At 43.5% G+C, this 17883-nt stretch overlaps 3 protein-coding genes across 3 annotated transcripts; 2 read left to right on the top strand and 1 right to left on the bottom strand.

The window, feature by feature from the left end:
• Positions 1–383: 383 nt before the first annotated feature.
• Bfra_012218 (putative quinone oxidoreductase protein) lies at positions 384–1503 on the top strand (the record flags this gene model as incomplete). Its single annotated transcript, XM_037342536.1, has 2 exons — positions 384–836; positions 937–1503. The coding sequence occupies 2 exons, from the start codon at positions 384–386 to the stop codon at positions 1501–1503; spliced, it is 1020 nt and encodes a 339-aa protein (XP_037187520.1).
• Positions 1504–2457: 954 nt separating this feature from the next.
• Bfra_012217 (putative na(+) h(+) antiporter 2 protein) lies at positions 2458–3909 on the top strand (the record flags this gene model as incomplete). Its single annotated transcript, XM_037342535.1, has 1 exon — positions 2458–3909. One exon carries the CDS (start codon positions 2458–2460, stop codon positions 3907–3909), a length of 1452 nt encoding a protein of 483 aa, XP_037187519.1.
• A 5081-nt stretch (positions 3910–8990) lies between these two features.
• Positions 8991–10685, bottom strand: Bfra_012216 (uncharacterized protein; the record flags this gene model as incomplete). The annotated part of the gene is made up of 4 exons (XM_037342534.1): positions 8991–9410; positions 9488–10351; positions 10405–10601; positions 10667–10685. The coding sequence occupies 4 exons, from the start codon at positions 10683–10685 to the stop codon at positions 8991–8993; spliced, it is 1500 nt and encodes a 499-aa protein (XP_037187518.1).
• Positions 10686–17883: the final 7198 nt, after the last annotated feature.

Below are 17883 nucleotides of genomic sequence, written 5' to 3'. Positions count from 1 at the left end.
CTTATTTCCCCCAGAAACATCACAGCTTCTCTGGTCAGCATTAAAATTCTGACTCCTCTTCTGCATCTCGTTCAATCGCCAGTAGTCACTGGCACTTCCGATAATTGATATAGTTTTCCCACACATAGTCCGACAGGAGAAAATTCCCGGGTAAATCCATTAACTCCATGGAGTTACGATGCCACAAGAAATTTAACATACTCACCAAATGATATATCCGTGGACATGAGTTGGGTGTCTAGACGTATCTATTATCATTTAAATTTGCAACACCCCTTTGATATTGAATACTCATCGAGTACTCATCTTAGTATTTTGACTATACTTCGCGTCACACAAATTATCCTATTATACAACTCCCCACATCATACCACCACATCAAGATGTCCACCGCCATTCCCGAAACCATGCGTGCCGTCATGCTCCGCAACCCCGGTCCTCCCTCCTCTCTCAAAATCGAAACAATTCCCATTCCCACCGCCCAACCTGGCCAAGTATTGATAAAAGTTCGCGCGTTCGGTCTTAACCGCTCAGAAGTTTTTACAAGACAGGGTCACTCCCCTATCCGCGACGTTCCTCTCCCTAGAGTTCTGGGTATCGAGTGTGTTGGCACTGTTGCTGCTGTTGTGGAGGAGGATGGTGCAGGGAAAGATGGGTTGAAGGTTGGAGATAAAGTAGCTACGTGTATGGGTGGAATGGGCCGTGCTTTTGATGGTGGATATGCGGAGTTTTGTGTTGTACCTAGGGGACAAGTCGTGAGGATTGGAGTTGAAGCAGGGTTGGAGGAGTTGGGTTGGGATATTTGGGGTGCATTGCCAGAGATGATTCAGACTTCTGTGAGTAGTCTCTTTTTATGTGATCTACTTTTTGTCTTTCCTTATTTATACACTCATACGTCTATGGTATCTATTAATGATACTAACCACACCCCAACAGTGGGGCTCCCTCTTCTCTTCCCTCAAACTCAAGGAAGGCGACTCTCTCCTCATCCGTGGCGGAACTTCCTCGATCGGTCTCGCAGCCGCAGCACTAGCATCTCACCACGGCGCAATCGTTACATCCACCACTCGACAACCATCTCGCACCCAACTTCTTCTCGATACAGGTGCTCATCACGTTATCATCGATCCACCATCTGGTCTCATATCTCCCACCACTAATATCCGTTTCGACAAGATACTCGAACTAGTCGGTCCTACCACCCTGGATGATTCTTTCAAGCTGTTGAAAGCTGGGGGTATAATATGTCAAGCGGGTATTTGTGGCGGCAAATGGATCATGGAAAATTGGAATTCTTTTGCGGTAGGGGCGGGATATTTCACGGCGTATGCGAGTAGTGTAGATAGATTTTTGGAAACGCCTTTGGACAGGGTGGCGGGATTGGTTAGGGAAGGGAAAGTTAAAATCCCGATTAGAGTTTTTGAGGGATTGGGAGAGATTGAGGAGGCGCATAGGGTTATGGAGACGGAGGGGGCGGCGGGAAAGATTGTAGTTATTGTTTAGGGATTAGGACAAACATAATTGGTAAATATATTGATAGATTGAAGAAATCATGACACATACGACCATAGACTGAAGAGAATTGGGCATCCCGTCCGCTCTGCCATACACAAGCTTCAGATCGGTGGATTAGTAGTTGGGTGGGTGACCACCAGCGAATCCCCACTGTTGTATGTTTTTTCATTTTTGGGTCGTCGAAAGGTCCTTGGCTGTGATCCTGTTTCGTGGCATGGAAACATGAGATGAATGAATTAGTTGACCTCCCCCCCTGTTTCCCCTTTTCGTAAACTTTCTTTCCATTGCGCCATTCGTTTTTTGGATTATTTCCATTTTCATTCATACTGCATCCACCACCCATCACCCATCTTTCGTCTCAAAACTCACTGTCTCCAATCTTTATTCATTGCAGTCGACCATGTTCTGGAGAAGTCAGGTTAGCTTCGTTTCGAATGGAGGTCGAGCATGTATGATGATTGAGTATCACTGACTGATATGATTTGATCCATTCTCTTGACCGCTTCTGGTCACTTCTGCCTATCTTTCTTCAAAATAGGACATTGAAATATATCCTATTCATGTCTCCAACAAGCGTTTGGTGTGCCATTCCTTCCAAATTGTCTTCAGTTGTTCCCTCTCTTTCGCTTTTTAAAGTCATGTGGCATTTTCTCCGTTCATGATTGACATAAACTCACACGTGACCCCTACGTCACTATTCAATCCCTTCGCCCTAGCTTTGGGGGGGGCGACGAATTAAGGAGCTCTTTTGCCAAGATTCGAAATGTTTATTTTGACTTTTATGATGACTGCTTTGTTTTATTTTTGTTTTCCATGTTCTGATAAAGCTTGAGATTTGGCCATTGTTATATGACCAGGTCGCCATACTTCACAATTCATGTCAATCAATCTTGTCATAACATCCACAGAACAGTCACAGAAATTGTGAAGTTGCACCTCAAGATGTGGGATCAATTGGAACCAACTGCTCCCCATATAACATATTTTGTCCTTCCACTTTTTCTCATCACTTATGCCCTCTTCTCAAATTTCATCCGCAATCATCTTCATCTCTCAGAGCCTCCTCTCGCCATTCTCTTTGGTATCATCCTTGGACCATATGTTCTCAAGGTACTTACCCCAGAAGAATGGGGCTTTGACGATGAAATCATGCAGGAAATCACTCGTGTGATCGTAGGCATTCAATGTTTTGCTGTAGGGTTAGAACTTCCCAAACATTATTTCAAAAGACATTGGAAATCTGTTCTCTATCTCCTAGGTCCAGTCATGTCATTTTCCTGGGCCATCACTTCATTATTCGCCTACTTCATTTTTCAGACCACTGTACCCACAGCTCTGATAATAGGAGCTTGCCTCTCACCAACTGATCCTATTCTCGCTGCATCCGTCCTTTCCAAATCTCAATTCAGCGAAAGAGTTCCTCCACGTATTCGTCATCTTCTTTCAGCCGAGTCGGCATGCAATGATGGAGTCTCTTTTCCATTCCTGTATATCGGTCTTGTGATCTTCACTACCCATGGAGGTCCTGGAGAAGCTATCAAGGAATGGGTAACAATCACACTACTCTGGCAATGTCTACTCGGCATCGTAGCAGGTCTCATACTTGGAAATATAGCCAATCGACTTCTTCGATTCTCAGATACTCGGGAATACATATCTAGACCTTGTTTTGTGGTATTTTACCTTCTCCTTGCCATGCTTTCCATCGGTATCGGATCTATCCTGGGTTCAGATGATTTCCTAGTCGCTTTTGGTGCTGGAGTCGGTTTCGCCCACGATGGATGGTTCTCCAAAAAGACCAAGACCGTGGCTTTTCCGGTCATCGTAGATCATCTACTGAATTCTACTATGTTCGCATACTTTGGCTCCATTATTCCGTGGAATCAATTCCAACCAACAACCATTACACCCCATATCAAACCTTGGACTCTCATCCTCTTCCTCATTCTTGTTCTTCTCTTCCGCAGGATTCCAATCCTTCTCTTGACCAAATCTTTCATTCCTGATATATGTACTTATCGCGAAGCGCTCTTTGCAGGACACTTTGGTCCTATGGGCGTAGGCGCTTTATTCCTTGCCATAGAAGCAAGAGCACAACTCGAAACTGGTACATCACTACCTCTTCCTAAGCCAATATTTCCCAACGAGCCAGGCCCCGTCAGCGAGGAAACAAAGGCAATTTGGATTATATGGCCGGTAATATGTTTCGTGGTGTTCGGAAGTACAATGGTACATGGATTGAGCGTGATGGGTATTAGTTTAGGAGGTCACTTTCTCAGAAAAGAGGGAGAAAGAGCACCGTTATTGGGGGAGACGCGAGGTTTGAGCGGGATGGTTCATGAAGGCGGGGGAGGTGAGAGTGAACCGGAAGTTAGTGGGAGTGAAGCTGAATAGTGCAACTGAGTTTTGAGAAAGTCCTTTTGAGGGCATCTGCTGCTTGATGTATTTTTCTGATGTACAACGCATACTTTTTGATGTGCATTCTAAGAACAAATCAGCTGCTCTAAGGTATCGCAATTAAATCAAGCATGGAATTCAATACATTTATTCACGTCCTGTAATTTGTGTTTCTTTCTTTCTCTTTTGACTTTTCGTTACGTTCATATACCAGTTATCAGCTCTTCCAGTGTTTTCAATCACACCATCACACCTTACCATACTCTCGATATCCCGTATTCTAACGGCACGTCTTTCCAAATTCCTCCAACGCAAGTCAAGATCCAAATCCAAATGCCTACTCTCTCCATACACCCGGCATAGTAAATAGAAGCCGTACTGTAACGCAAGGCCATCATGCTACCCTGCACATAATGAGAGCATTGACTATGTAAGCGGACGGTTGGAGGAATGAACGATATCCATTTTACTGCGATAAACTCAGAATATATGACAGACGCATTAGTTTGGAAGCGGGTCCATCCACGTAGAGTCGTAAGTGTTATTCAAACATACATTTATCTGTTTTTGCTTTATTCTCGTCGGAGAAGGTTAGTTATTAAGTTATTTATGTTATATTTCATCTCTCCTGTTCTTTTACATCACTCTTCTTCTTTCTTACATCTAGAGCTGATATACTACATGCATTAGAGATAAATCGTTGTTTCTTTCAGAATCTTAGTTTGTCGCGGTCCAGTTGAATTAGTACATGATATTGCATATGTAATGCTTATAGACAGGAGCACACATCGTATCGTGGTACAGCCATGGAAGATTGATAATAGCATACCTAGCATCCTGGAAATCTTCTAGAAATCGGATAGATGCTAGTCTTTCTCGTGCCTGTGGGTGTGGATGCGGATTGTTGTGATACTGCTGCTGATGATGATTTTGTGCGACTTGGTTCGCTTGTTTAGGGGATTTCATTGTTATGTAGGTAAGTAGCTTTGTATAGGGATTTGTGGTCACACAAGCTTGGGATGACGATGAGGAGAAATTTTCAGGTCGAGTTTATGGCTTGGGAGGTTAGTTGTTTGGGAAGAAATATCTTGGAGATTTTGTATGTGTGAGAGGATGAGATGAGATTTATGGGTTATGGGACGGGAATTTGTCCATTTTGGAGGTGGATAAGGATATGTGTGTACGGTACCTAAGATATGTAATGAATAGAACCATTAGGTGTGTAATCAACAGCTTCTGAGATCGTTCGCGATTCGAGAGAAATTACAATTGAAATTCTCATCTGATCAGCCATTGGAATAAATGTAAATTCTCGGTGACTATTCTCTTCGGCACCCAATTCCTTTCGTTTCGTGTCGATTGGCTAGAGGATTGGAGAGGGATGTCATACATACAAAATTTCAATCAAGATATCGAAAGATTTTTCTACCAAATTTTTTTCGGTTCCCTCCCGATTCTTTTCTATGGGCAGTAGTCACTACGGTAAGCCACTGTAAGCTCATTCAAGCAAATTGCGTAGATTCAGCTTCTAGCCCAGAGAGATTACGCTCAAGTCATGCTGCAGACTGTTGTAGAAGGAGAGGCACATGCGTTGAATTTTCGTAAAATGGTCTCACTATCCTGTAGAGATGTACGTGAAAATTGAAGGGGAGCGTTTGATAAGCGTGTCATAGACAGGCAAGCAGAGAACGAATATGATAACTGACCATGTAATTAAAGACGAATGAAAAAGATGGTAATGCAACGAGTGCTAACCATGAAAGAAGTAGTATATCACGACTATAGCAAACACCAAATAGATCGTGGATTGTCATCGGGGCTAGATGTTGCCATATCCATATTCTTGTCATGCGGCACTACTAACTTATGATCCGAATATCATCACGCGTTGGACAAAAGCTCATTCAAGCTCCTATCAGTACCGCTGATTCGTCCCTAGAGTTTCGATACCATTGCAAGCTTTCTGTATGTCTCAAGCCCCCAAAATTACTGTCAAGTGCCTATCTCTCGGCACCACGAACATTCCGTGAAGTTAGCCAAATGTCAGTACTGGTCAGCCCCTATTAGAAAACGTTTACATTCAGTTGGAACATTGTTATGTATTCAACTTCATATTAGCGCCTGTTCGGATCTGTCTCCGTCCGTATTTCAAATAGTGATCATCACCAGTTCACCGTTGTAAGGAGTGAGAGGTCGGGGAAGAATCGCTCTTCTAGCCGTGAAGTATTTTTGCACTACATGACCATTCCCCCACTATATCCTTTAATTATACGAGATAAGATGTGTATATTATATCGTTTGTCGTGGTATAGTGCCCATTGAATTGCTGCCATACAATAGTGAATGACAACCATTTTACTACAAGGGAAAAGTTCGAATAATTGTACATCCACAGTTGGTCAATTGTCTTAACGGCCTTAGTTGCTTGGGTTTTTGAGCCTGGAGAGTGGTTCCTCACATCAGGGGTTAGGGTTACGCTTGGGTATACTTTCGGTACAATGTTTATGTGGCAACCGAGGACCCGAGATGAATTTATGCTTGCTCCATACTTGCATAGAGTTGTTACACGACACTCCATTTAAAATTTAAGCTTCGTTAAGCTAAGTGTAATCTCGGGTTAGAAATTACCGTTTAGGAAATTCTGGGAGCGCGGTAGGGCAATATAATTTCGTTGGTGCTAAAGGGGGAAGAAGAGTTGCCGCTAGACACTATTGCGAGACTATGGCTTTTTCAAACTCTGTGAGAAGACATCTGATTGCAATCAACCGTTTGAAATTTCGTCGAATATAACCATCCGATCTAGTAATTTACCTAGACTCGATGAGAGACAAGGTCAAACACCTGGGTGCGTCTTCCCTAGTCAAGTTAACATTACATTACAATGTGTGGAATTGACCTACCATACTACAAAACGCATACGTATTGTCTCAAAAACCATCAATTTTCCTCCTAATCAACGCTACCGCGCACTTGATCCTACTACCGAGACGAATTTCTTCACTCAACTCCACCCCCTTCATGCTAACTTATCGCCTGCTGCCCGAAGCCCCATTTAACATAAATTGAGCAACAGGAATCCACACAAACTTACAACTCTAGGCTAATTGATGAGCCATGTCAGGCGCGCCACTCAGCATCATTAATTCAATCATCAATCCATGAGCTTCTGCCGTCCGCTCTGCCTTGTTTTGTGCACCCCTGTTGAACCAACCGTTGTAATCTGTCAACGCCGCAGCGTGGATATCAAGCATGCGAAAGAGCATAAGCACAATCCATGATTTTTCTCAGCCCACTTTCTCCGCCGCTTATTGTTGAATGTGTTGGAAGCGGCAGTGAGTGTTCCTAGGCTAGGGGTAGTAAGGATGGAAGATGGTGAGAACTTTGGTGGCTGGATTTCTTGGCTCCAATGGCTTTCTTCATGAAGCTTGAGGAAGTTTGTTTTTAACGACTCCTTCAAGTTGGTGACGAGAATTTGGGTGTTGCAATGAATGGGTATCTTCAGAAGATGTTGTATATCTGTCATGCGGAGGATATGAAATTGAAAAGGATGAGCTCACCGACGAGATGATCGTAGGAAGGAATGACAGAATAGGAAAAAGTTGTACCGCAGCACACGTTACACACCCCAGATTTGTATTTTACTTTTGATTGGTTGCGATTTAGGAGCTCAAGGCTAGAAGGTGCAAGTGGAAATCTGAATAGGATAAAAACAAGTCGATCACATCATGCAAAATGAGCATTCATCGATCCGATAGTATCGTTCACTTGATGAACAGGCATTCATTTTCCAGGGTACATGCACACAATATAATCCGATAAACGAGGCCGTATGATATGTTCGAGGAAGAGAAAGACCGAAATCACTGAAATTCAAAAGTGCATCGCAGGGCCAAGCAGTCATACGAAACCGACGAGATCAGTCTCCGCGTATCAACTAACTAACCACAAAAAGTTATATACAGGGCTGTAGATATCACAAATTCCAAATACTCCGAGATTTTGTTTTAAGATCGTTCTGGCACAATCTGCGCCGCTAGAATAAGAAGTTAGTTGGTTTATTTCTGGAATAGTAAGAAGATACGAATATTCAGTACTTCCGGGAATTCCTAGGAGGTTTCTATTATGCACTCTCACTGTTACACCGTCAATCAATTAACCATCACAGACCGTAATTTCAAAGAGGCACAGAAAGGTCAGAACCATATTGCCAATACGACTCTAAACCCAGCAGACCATGTGTACTTGGCCCACCGCAACCGAAAGAGTTTTTGCGTTCAACCATCCTTTCGAAGGCCCCCGGGTCTCAGAAAACGTGCTACCTATTCTAAACCCCAAAGATAAGCTATGTTGACAGCGAAAAAAGTTGGCTGTCAAGTCCTGGAATTCGAGTCAAAACGTGTTTACGGCTCAGTAGTTTATCAACCCCCTGACGGTATAACTCGGGTATGACTCGCATTGGTCAAGGAAACAGTTGGTTCACAGCCTTACAAGGAAGGTCCACGATATTTAATTCGTGTGCATGCATAGATACCCTTGTCCGCATGATAGAGAGGTCACTTGATTTGTGGGTTTGCTGAGTATGCCAAATTCTAACGTTCATGGTGGAGAGTATTTTGTCGATATGCCTTGTTTGTTGCAAGTGAAAACATTAGAATGGTGTCAACCTTGGACTTTGCCGCGCCGCTCACACACCACAAACTGGTAGAAAGTTGGAAAACTCGATCTGGGAAAGTTTGACGGGTAGATATATATCGCCAGTGAAGGACTACGCTGCTTCTTCAAGACTATTCTATTAATTTGTACAATGAATATATATGGATTTCTCTAGGAATATAGATTCTCCATGACAATGAAGTCAGATGTTTGCCGCCCTGAGACATGTCTCTATTGATGGCCTGCCTGTAAACCCAGTTTTACTTTCCGTCTACACAAGATTTCGTGCAGTCCAATGGTTCCGTAGAACGATTTTTCATTGTACCAAAACTTCGCAGCAACGAGAATTCTATATACTGTAGAAAAATTTAAAAAAGATTACCAATATCTATCGCCCCAGAATCCTGTACTTCATCAGTCCCTGCTCAATTCCCTGCCCACATCTCTTGATGCTGCTGTTGATGCTGTTGCGCATACATGATTTGTTGATGCTGATGCTGCTGATAATGTAGCGAACTAGCATCACTTGCAGTCCTACTCCTCAACTCGCCTACTAAAGTTTGCTCTTCGTCTGTGAGACTGTGAATTGCGCTGTCTCTTTCATCATGATTTGGCCACGGCGTTCGTGGTTCAATCTTGATATCGTAGTTCAGTTGCTCCGCATGTTTGGATAATGCATACTCCGTATTGTATGATCGATCGTCGGGAGGGAACATTTCGTTGAACTTTCTCTGGACGGCTTCTTTACTCCACTTTTCTTCAACTCCATGCTTCATCATGCCTTTTGCGACTGCTTCCCATTTATCTCTCTCGTAATCTTCCCAAGCAAGTGTCAAAGCTCGCTCCTAAGCTTCGGTTAGCTTCTTCGTTGCCTGGATTAGTGACTGATCTGACCGAAATACATAATGAGCTAGGGATGTACCTCGCAATCAGTCCAAACGCGGAGACGTTCACAAAGTCGCTTCTTGCGCATTTGTAGAGCTGGCACTTTCATAGTCCTGCCTGTCCTCTCATTGAACTGCTTAGCAATCTCTTTCCAAGCGAGGCCTTCAACATCTGATAGCTGCATCAGAATTTGTTCCTCGTGAGTAATATTCTCATGATAAAGAATATCTCCGTCCAACTGTGTGGGAGCTCCCTTTCTCTTCCTTCGAGCAGTAATGGGAGCAAGTTGCTCTTGGTATTGGGGTGGTGTCGAGTTATAGGAATGCATGGAATGCGTAGAATCATGACGGCCATATGGCATATCTCCAGGCCTAGCCGTCGCTGGTCGCATTGTGTTGGGATTAGGAGCAATCAGTATCGGTGCGGGATTGTTTACCCTGTAGCTTTCAGGACTTTGAGCTGGTGTGGCGTGGCGTGATCTTCGGAGATCGGCGCTCATAGCACTTGAATTTGTATTGTGAGGACTGGTATTCATGTTTGGAGATGTTAACTCAGCTGTTCGTCCTGTTTTTGGCGTAGCGGAAACTCCAAATGCCCCATAATACGGAGAAGGACAGAAAAGAGCAGGAGAAGTAGGATAATTAGGCTCGCTGGTAGGAATCTTGGAATTATTGGAACTTGGGTCTTTTCGCTTCATTGGGGCAGAACCGAGTCTGGAACCAAAGTCGTCTTCGCCCCCACCAAAGAGCGGATAATCTGGTGATTCCATGGATGGAGATAGCTTTATATCCCTTTCTCTCACTGTGGGTGCTGGCCTTGAAGAAATGCTTGGAGATGGTGCCATTGCAATAGGCGTGATTAAAGATGAATCGTAGTGTGCTGGAAGATTAAATGACGAGACCTAAATTCTTGATTAGAGACTCCTGGTTACTAGTCGTAATAGCATAAACGTACAGCACTGTAAGGAGTCCAGGGAATATCTGAAGCTCTAGCGCTTGTGTGACTTGCACTGTGAGGTACACCATGACCCCCGCCAAAGGCAGGCTCCCCCATGGTGGTCATCTTGAGACGAGGTAGAAGAGGTTTCTTGAAGATAGCTGGAGATGTAACAGCAAAAGAATCCTCAAAGAATGTAGGAGATGGAATAGGAGCTGGTAAAAAAGTTTAATAAATGGAGAGAGGATTTATGAGACCGACAGGAGAGAGGATATCTTACCAGAATATATATCAAGCATTTGAAATTAGTATAGCGTGGTATAATTATGTAGTCACAACGAAATCAATCTGCCTGACAATGTCGAGTCAATAGAAGCCTTGGTAGCAAGTAAAAAATCGTTGACTTTTTTTATGCCAGTCAGGACCTATAAGTTTAAACAGAATGAGAGGCACAGCAAACTCAGCCCTGGTCACTCATTGGGCCGGGGACCAGGTGGCAGTGAGCAAGCAGGAGCAAGGTAGCGCCTTAACTAAACAGAGTGGGATATGCATGTTAGCAAGGGGAAGGGGTAGCCGCCGGGATATGAGGGGAATGCACGGTACTTGGTAGCAAATATGATTTGAGCGCTGGGAGTCTTAGCCGACTTAGCTCTTGATTATTATACTATCCCTATGTGGCATAGTGCTATTTCAAGCTTAAAAGTTAAGAAGTATACGGTACCCCAGCGCGTGCAACGGCGGCTGGGTGTTGTCACACAACCTTGCCTATTGCCAATGTTGAATTTCGTTATCGCCTTCCTGGGATTGCTGATATGGCTTAAGCAAGTAATTGCGGGCATCACACTCTAAGATTCAGAGTCTAAGGGTATGTGCACTGGGTACTGTGCAGTGATAAAGGGATCGATCTCAAGGGTCCGGACCGACGGCAGCTATTACGCGAGTCCTTTTATTTGATGATCAAAAGATCATTTAGGTCAGTGATTATCGGATGCAAATAATACCATTTCGCAATCGTATTCATTGGGAATTGTTTTTCAGGTCTTGCCCGTACCTCGGTAGCTGATAGAATTCTGGGTTCCAGATACAAGAAAAACATCCTGTGACACACGAATCGAGGACATATTTTGTGGCCACCGGGCAGCCGAAGAAATTACGCACACGGCCACTGGCAGGCTTACCTGTCCGCAAGAGTCTGAATTCTCCATAAAATCAGGCCAGCACAGCTTGTCTACAAGGAAATTCACTTTGGAGCCTGCCAATTGACGGGGTATGTTTCATGCTTTGCTGAAATCTGGCAAGGGATGCTGGCAATTGTAACGTGATTGTGTCGAAAGTAGCGACGTGCTTGATCCCGAGGGCACGGTAACGGTTCCTCCCATGGTGGGGATTCAAAAAGTACTCGGACATTGAACAAATCAGAAGTTCGATAGAAGGAGAGCCTGTGAAGTATTTAGCCTGTAGAGCGGTTGGTGTGGGAATGACTATAGTGAGATGTGGTGGGGAGAAGGAAGTAGAGCCTTGTCATGTTCATATGTTGATGGAGGATTATTCAAGCGAAGCGAACAATTATTCGAACCGCGCGCTTTTTGTGGACTTTTGTGGATTTGTGAATGTAGAAATCACAACTTTACGTTTCTGCATTAGCGTCTCTAGACAGTTGACCATATGATCTAACTTAATATGATTTACTAACAGAAAATTTATGGGGCCAGTATCCAATCACGTTCTTTTGAATGATCTCGAAGCGAATGTACTTTCCATCCAGCTTCCTTATATAATCTAGTGCTTACTCCGTAAACACAATAAACATCATTGATGCCCACTTCAGAAAAGATTGCATAATATACACTTCATTACACACGGTACAAAGTACGTATATATACACACACATGGAACGCTACGGAATACGGCATCTTGAAAGAAAGCATGATGCTGGCTGTGAAGGAGAAATTAATGTATAAACGAATCCGTGAGTAATTCTTGTTTAATCTAGGGCTATCTTCCGAGATCCCCTCATCTCAACAACCCTTCTTGCTCCTCTAGCCCCCTGTTTTCTCTTTCATCCCTCTAGACATCCTAGTAACCGAACTCGGGACTCAACCAAAATTTCTCTTTTGTGATTGACATTGCATTAGCCGTCTGAAATTGAATTTACCTCACTCCACAATGTACTCATTTGCAAGAACGAGCATACACACAGCCTATCTACTAGCGAGGATAAATCTCAGCTCCAAGGTACTGATCCGCGATTAACGACTTAGACATCCTTAAGCTGAATGTAGGGGGTACAGAGAAGCGCATTTTGACGCCGTTGGTTTTGTTGGCATAAAGACAGCCGCGTCAATCAAAGCCGTTATGAACAACTGAAGATACTTCGTAAGCATGACACGAATTCTATCAAGGGTAAAAATCAATGATTCAAAAAATTTCCTGGGTGAGATGGAAAAGATGGTACGATTTGTACGGGATTCTCAAAAAGGTTTAGTGATTACTTCAAATATAACCGGCAAGTCTACTCGGTCTCATGATATTTTTTGAATGGTCGACCGTTCGAGACAGCACACCATTTTATCTCGCCCCCTGCTAGACTGAACCAAACTGTCGGTAACAATACAGGCGAAAACCTTCCGCGACCACTTTTACAATCATTCTATAACTCAGCGCCAGCTTAAACACCAAAACCAATGTGGGCCAATGAACTCGGATCCGGAGGACCATTTACTAAAGCTACAGTGTGATTCCCCCTTTGATGAACATGATGGAGGGGTGAGAAGAGTCAATCTTTCATACTTGTAGATCATGCATCCTATCAGTAAAAGCAGGTAAATTTTGGGGGTTTCATAGGTTAATCCTATCTTTCCAATGAAATTACATCATCAATCTGCTAATTTGATCCTGATTGCCAAAACTATCACGAATCTTACGGTCCGCAAAGTGTTGACGGTGCCGATTTCAAAAATTAGACACAAAACAGCAATAAACACGAAATGCATGGCTGATTTCTTGCCGAATGTAACATTTCACGGCTTCGTCTGTGGTAATGGTACAAGATACACTGTATCAATATGGCGGGGAGGAAGTGAGAGCTTAAGCATAAGGAGATGACCATCATGCCATGCGCAGCCACGTATACATCACTCGATTGCCTAAGACCTCTCGAACTCAAGGTTTACTGGGTACTAACATAGCTTAGGCTTTGGAGAAATAACGGATACTTGATCTCGATCTTGATAATCTCGACGATTCACCCTTCAACCATGAATAATTATCAGTTGTCAACGGAACCCTCCCTCCTTTTCCCCGATACAACGCAATGCGGTACAATGGAGAGAATATCCCTCGATGAAGTTCAACCCTAATCCTAATATGCAAGGTTTTAATGAGATTAAAATTATCGAAACTAATATTGGAATTATCCATTCCTATCTGGCTTTGTAAACGGATTTCGGCTCGTAATCAACCAGCCAATCATAGGATACAAAGTGGGAAAAAACGATGTGCCGATAATGCTGGGGTAAGAAGTAGTACTATCTGAACCCCTTGAACGTGGTGAACGGACATCTAGCCCGTCCATTTTTCCATCGATCGTGCCTTCACTACCTACACGGACATACATTTCTGAGCGAGTGAAAAAACTTCTCAAAAGAGGACAAATTAATCCAGTCGTTTGGTTCATAGGATTCCAGACCACCATTCTCTTTCGATTGCGGATATTAATGCAGGCAGACACACCGCCAGAATCTCCAATAGAACCAGGATCTCACAGTGTAATCCAGCAGTTTGATAGATGTTTTGATCGGTCAGGTTGGCTGCTACCATCTGTATGCATACTCAGAAGAGGCTTGGATTTCCGGTCTTTACCAGTTTGTCGGAATGAGATAGATGCTCACGGGTCCGACGAAAAAGCTTAACAACCAACCAGTTTCATGCGAGATAAAACCACACAATGCACCTTCTATCTTAGCTATCGATGGCGGATATCTTACCATAAGGCTGCGTTGACGAAAAATTAGATCGGCAGATAGTCAGCTTTTGGAAGGTCAGAAACATGTTCAGGTGTATGCTCCGATTGAAATGGCAATATTCACGAAGGATCAGTGGTTCCCTCTGAGGTAACGGTAGGCAATCTCATGGCAACCCACAAAAGCCATTAACCCTGGTCATCAATCAAATTGTTGATGAGATTCAGAACAAACTATGGACTGAGGTACGAGTGACTTCATGGCCCCCAGATTTCGAATTGCGATTAACAAGCATGCCATCAAACGGTGACAGAAACTCCTGTCAAGAACCTTGGCGAGAACCTTGGCGAGTCTTTTTTTCTCTTCTGGAGCTTTGGAGACCAAGGATGGCGGCGTGGCAACAGGCAATACTGGACAGGATGAAATATCCAAAGCTAATGCTGGGATATGGCACATAACAGCCCACATTCACACTCTTTGTGCCACCCCCTCCCCCACAGAACGTGTTTCGATATTCATTCAATGGCTATCTGAAGCTTAAATTCTCTAGAATTCAACCCATCTTGAGCTTTCAGGATGGTGAGCTGACAGAAGTTGGTTACCAACCCTGCCACGAGAAGGATCGATTACATTCCCTTGTTCGTTTTCATGGGATTTTCGACCTTTTGAATTTGTAAATTGTTCTTTGTGAATACGCACTCAAGGCTTTCGTACTATCAATCCACAAGTATCGATGTATTAATTTTGGCGATACGACAAAATAGGAATCCCCGAAAGCTTTCACAGTGCGAAGAACCTTACTAGAGTATTCTACGGGGAAAGTCTCTCGTTGCAGCACAAGTGGCCACATGGTTGACGGCCTCTACTGTAACATCACCACACCCTCAGGATGAGAAGGATGTTTCGTAACTGCAAGTCACCTTTTTCATGTAACCCACAGAATCTAATTCACATCAATATCACAAAATGGCTGGATGTTAAGCCTGCCATTTGATCAAAGCCGACGACAGTACACCCTCAAGTCTCTGCAATGCCTTGCAATATTAGAGTTTAATTCTGAAAGGGGGAAATTTTGTGGTCGCCTGCTGATCTCCTTGATTGTAACCTCGACTTAAACTAAGGTTATTTCATGATGGGGTCAACTTCTTGAAGGATTTCATCCAGGTTGCTTTTTTAGATGCCACTTCGGTTTTTTCTGGGTCAAATTTGCTGACAATCATAGAAGACACTGAATCTTCAAAGAAAAGAATTTCACAACCCAAGTTCTTAGCTCATTGTTGTGCCACAAACATTATACAACATGTTCCTTCTCTTTAACTTCGCCATGGCATGAACGGCAAATCACTCGGATCGGAGCATTCTTTACCATTACGGGCACAATTATCGAAACACTCACGATCCCCTTCTTCTCAAAACCTTCAACCCGCTTTTCTACTACCAGAACTGATATTGCCGCTGCCGCCAAGACCAACATTTCATAACCTTGATAGCACATCTCCACCACATTCCGCCCTAAGAATATCTCAAAATAACTTCACATGGCAACATGGTCCATCCTTCAGAATAGTAAGTCCAAGCTTCTGTCAACCCCACTCCACACCATCTTCCCCAGAAACAACAACACAACATAAACTAACATTTTGCATCCGCAACAGATGAAACCCAACAATTACCGCAGTACCAATAAATGTAAGCCAGATAACGCGTATAATATAGTTTCGGCATCTACATTCTACACATAAATGCGATAAAGAAAGGCTTCACTCAATGGCGGGATAATCCTCTATGAAACCAAGTGGTCCTGAAGCTCGGGACAACAACACGGTTGTTCGGCTTACAGAATGAATCCTTCGAGGCAGAAATGAAAGCAAGCGCTTTCCTTTGGAACCCGATCCACCTTTTACGAATTTAATTTCGTATTGCGCATTCTTTATCTGAATTCTATAATATCTAGGTCGGCCCATATCATACTGTGGAGATGTCTTGGGATTCACTGAAGGAATGACGTTGTGTGCCGTCTTTGAAGGATTATGATGAGAATGTGATATGTTTTGACATGTTTGCGTCAGTTGTTTCAATGAGGCCTCTTTCGGTATCGCAATGACAATGGAGAAGGCATCTGAGTGAGAACTACTCGCCTAGAGGTAGGTAGGTAGATCATCGATCCCATCAGCTCGAAATGAGAGCCATTATGAGACGGAAACCTTCATATTTGACATTCCACTCATACATCTAATTGGGAGAGATGGGGCGATAGTCTATGTCACTGTTTCTCCTCCTGTTTTAATAGGAGGCGGAGATCAAATGGATTGTCAATATGACATTGAATGGTAGATTTACTGCATTAAACTTTACCTTGAGCTTTCCCCTCAAGTACAGGTTTTGACAGATAACGTGCCTCCTCTTCACAATCCAATTTCATCAATGAATACTCACATAATTGCCCTTCGTATCGTTACCGCCAAGGAAGACATCTGGTCTGTCATAAGTTTGCCCATTGATGGTTTCACCAAAGCACAGTACACCGATATCTATCCGGAATATTGCTTAGAATATTTGCATCCCATTCCATCAACCCGTCACACCGCAATCACTTCCAATCACTTCCCCAACACTACATTACTGAACTTTTCTCCCCGGTCTCCGAAATTACCATAAATGCATGAGTACATTATCTCGCTGACCTAACACTGAGAACACGTGGCTAAGATACTTCATTCTGAGCCCACCATCATCGATAAGACCGTAAATCAACAAATCGCCATTCTCCTTAGATGCATCCCGTCCCCTTCCCCTCACTTCACATCGCCTTACCCGTATCACCTACCTCATACATCATGATACATATCTCTCCACTAATCCGTCATCCGTCATCCGTCATCCGCTGCAAGCCCACAAGCCCACAAGCCCACAACTCTTTAAGCTAGCAATCTTTACATAGGGCTAGGGCGCAGTCCATGCACACGGCAAACTAGCCATCTCCATCTCACTCTCACATGTTTTTCCTTCAATAAAATTGCACACAATTCACCCGTTATGATAGGAAACATTCAATTCCAAAAAAGCAAGTAAGCTGACAACATCACCTTACCTACAAAACATACCCTAGCAATAATTTGGGGGCCAAAAGCAAGCTAAATTCTCACCCACATATGCAGCCAAAACAAAAACGAAAGAGAACAAAGCACCCTGAATATCAGTGCAGATATCTAAGCATATCGGCGGTGCCGAGTCTTCAGAGTAAGAACTAGGAAATTAACATTCTGAGATTGGGTGAGAGACTGTATGCAATGGCCTCGAACGAGACATGTGGCGTCGTTCCGAGAAAATGGTAAGAATTTAGATTCGCTGGGATGTCGATGTACCTGGTCAGATGTATGATGACAAAAATCGGGGTTAAGAAGTGCGCGCATGTGAGTGGTGGGCTGTGTACGATGTACGATTGCGAAGGGGAGAGCGAGATACGGGAGCGAGATTATATTTGGAATTGTCGGGCTGGTATGGAGATGCTATTAAGAGTAGGGTTGTATTGGTG

The sequence above is a fragment of the Botrytis fragariae genome (assembly GCF_013461495.1).
Source record: "Botrytis fragariae strain BVB16 chromosome Unknown tig00000270, whole genome shotgun sequence".
Taxonomy (NCBI): Eukaryota; Fungi; Ascomycota; class Leotiomycetes; order Helotiales; family Sclerotiniaceae; genus Botrytis; species Botrytis fragariae.
This window is presented reverse-complemented; position numbering and strand designations above follow the sequence as displayed.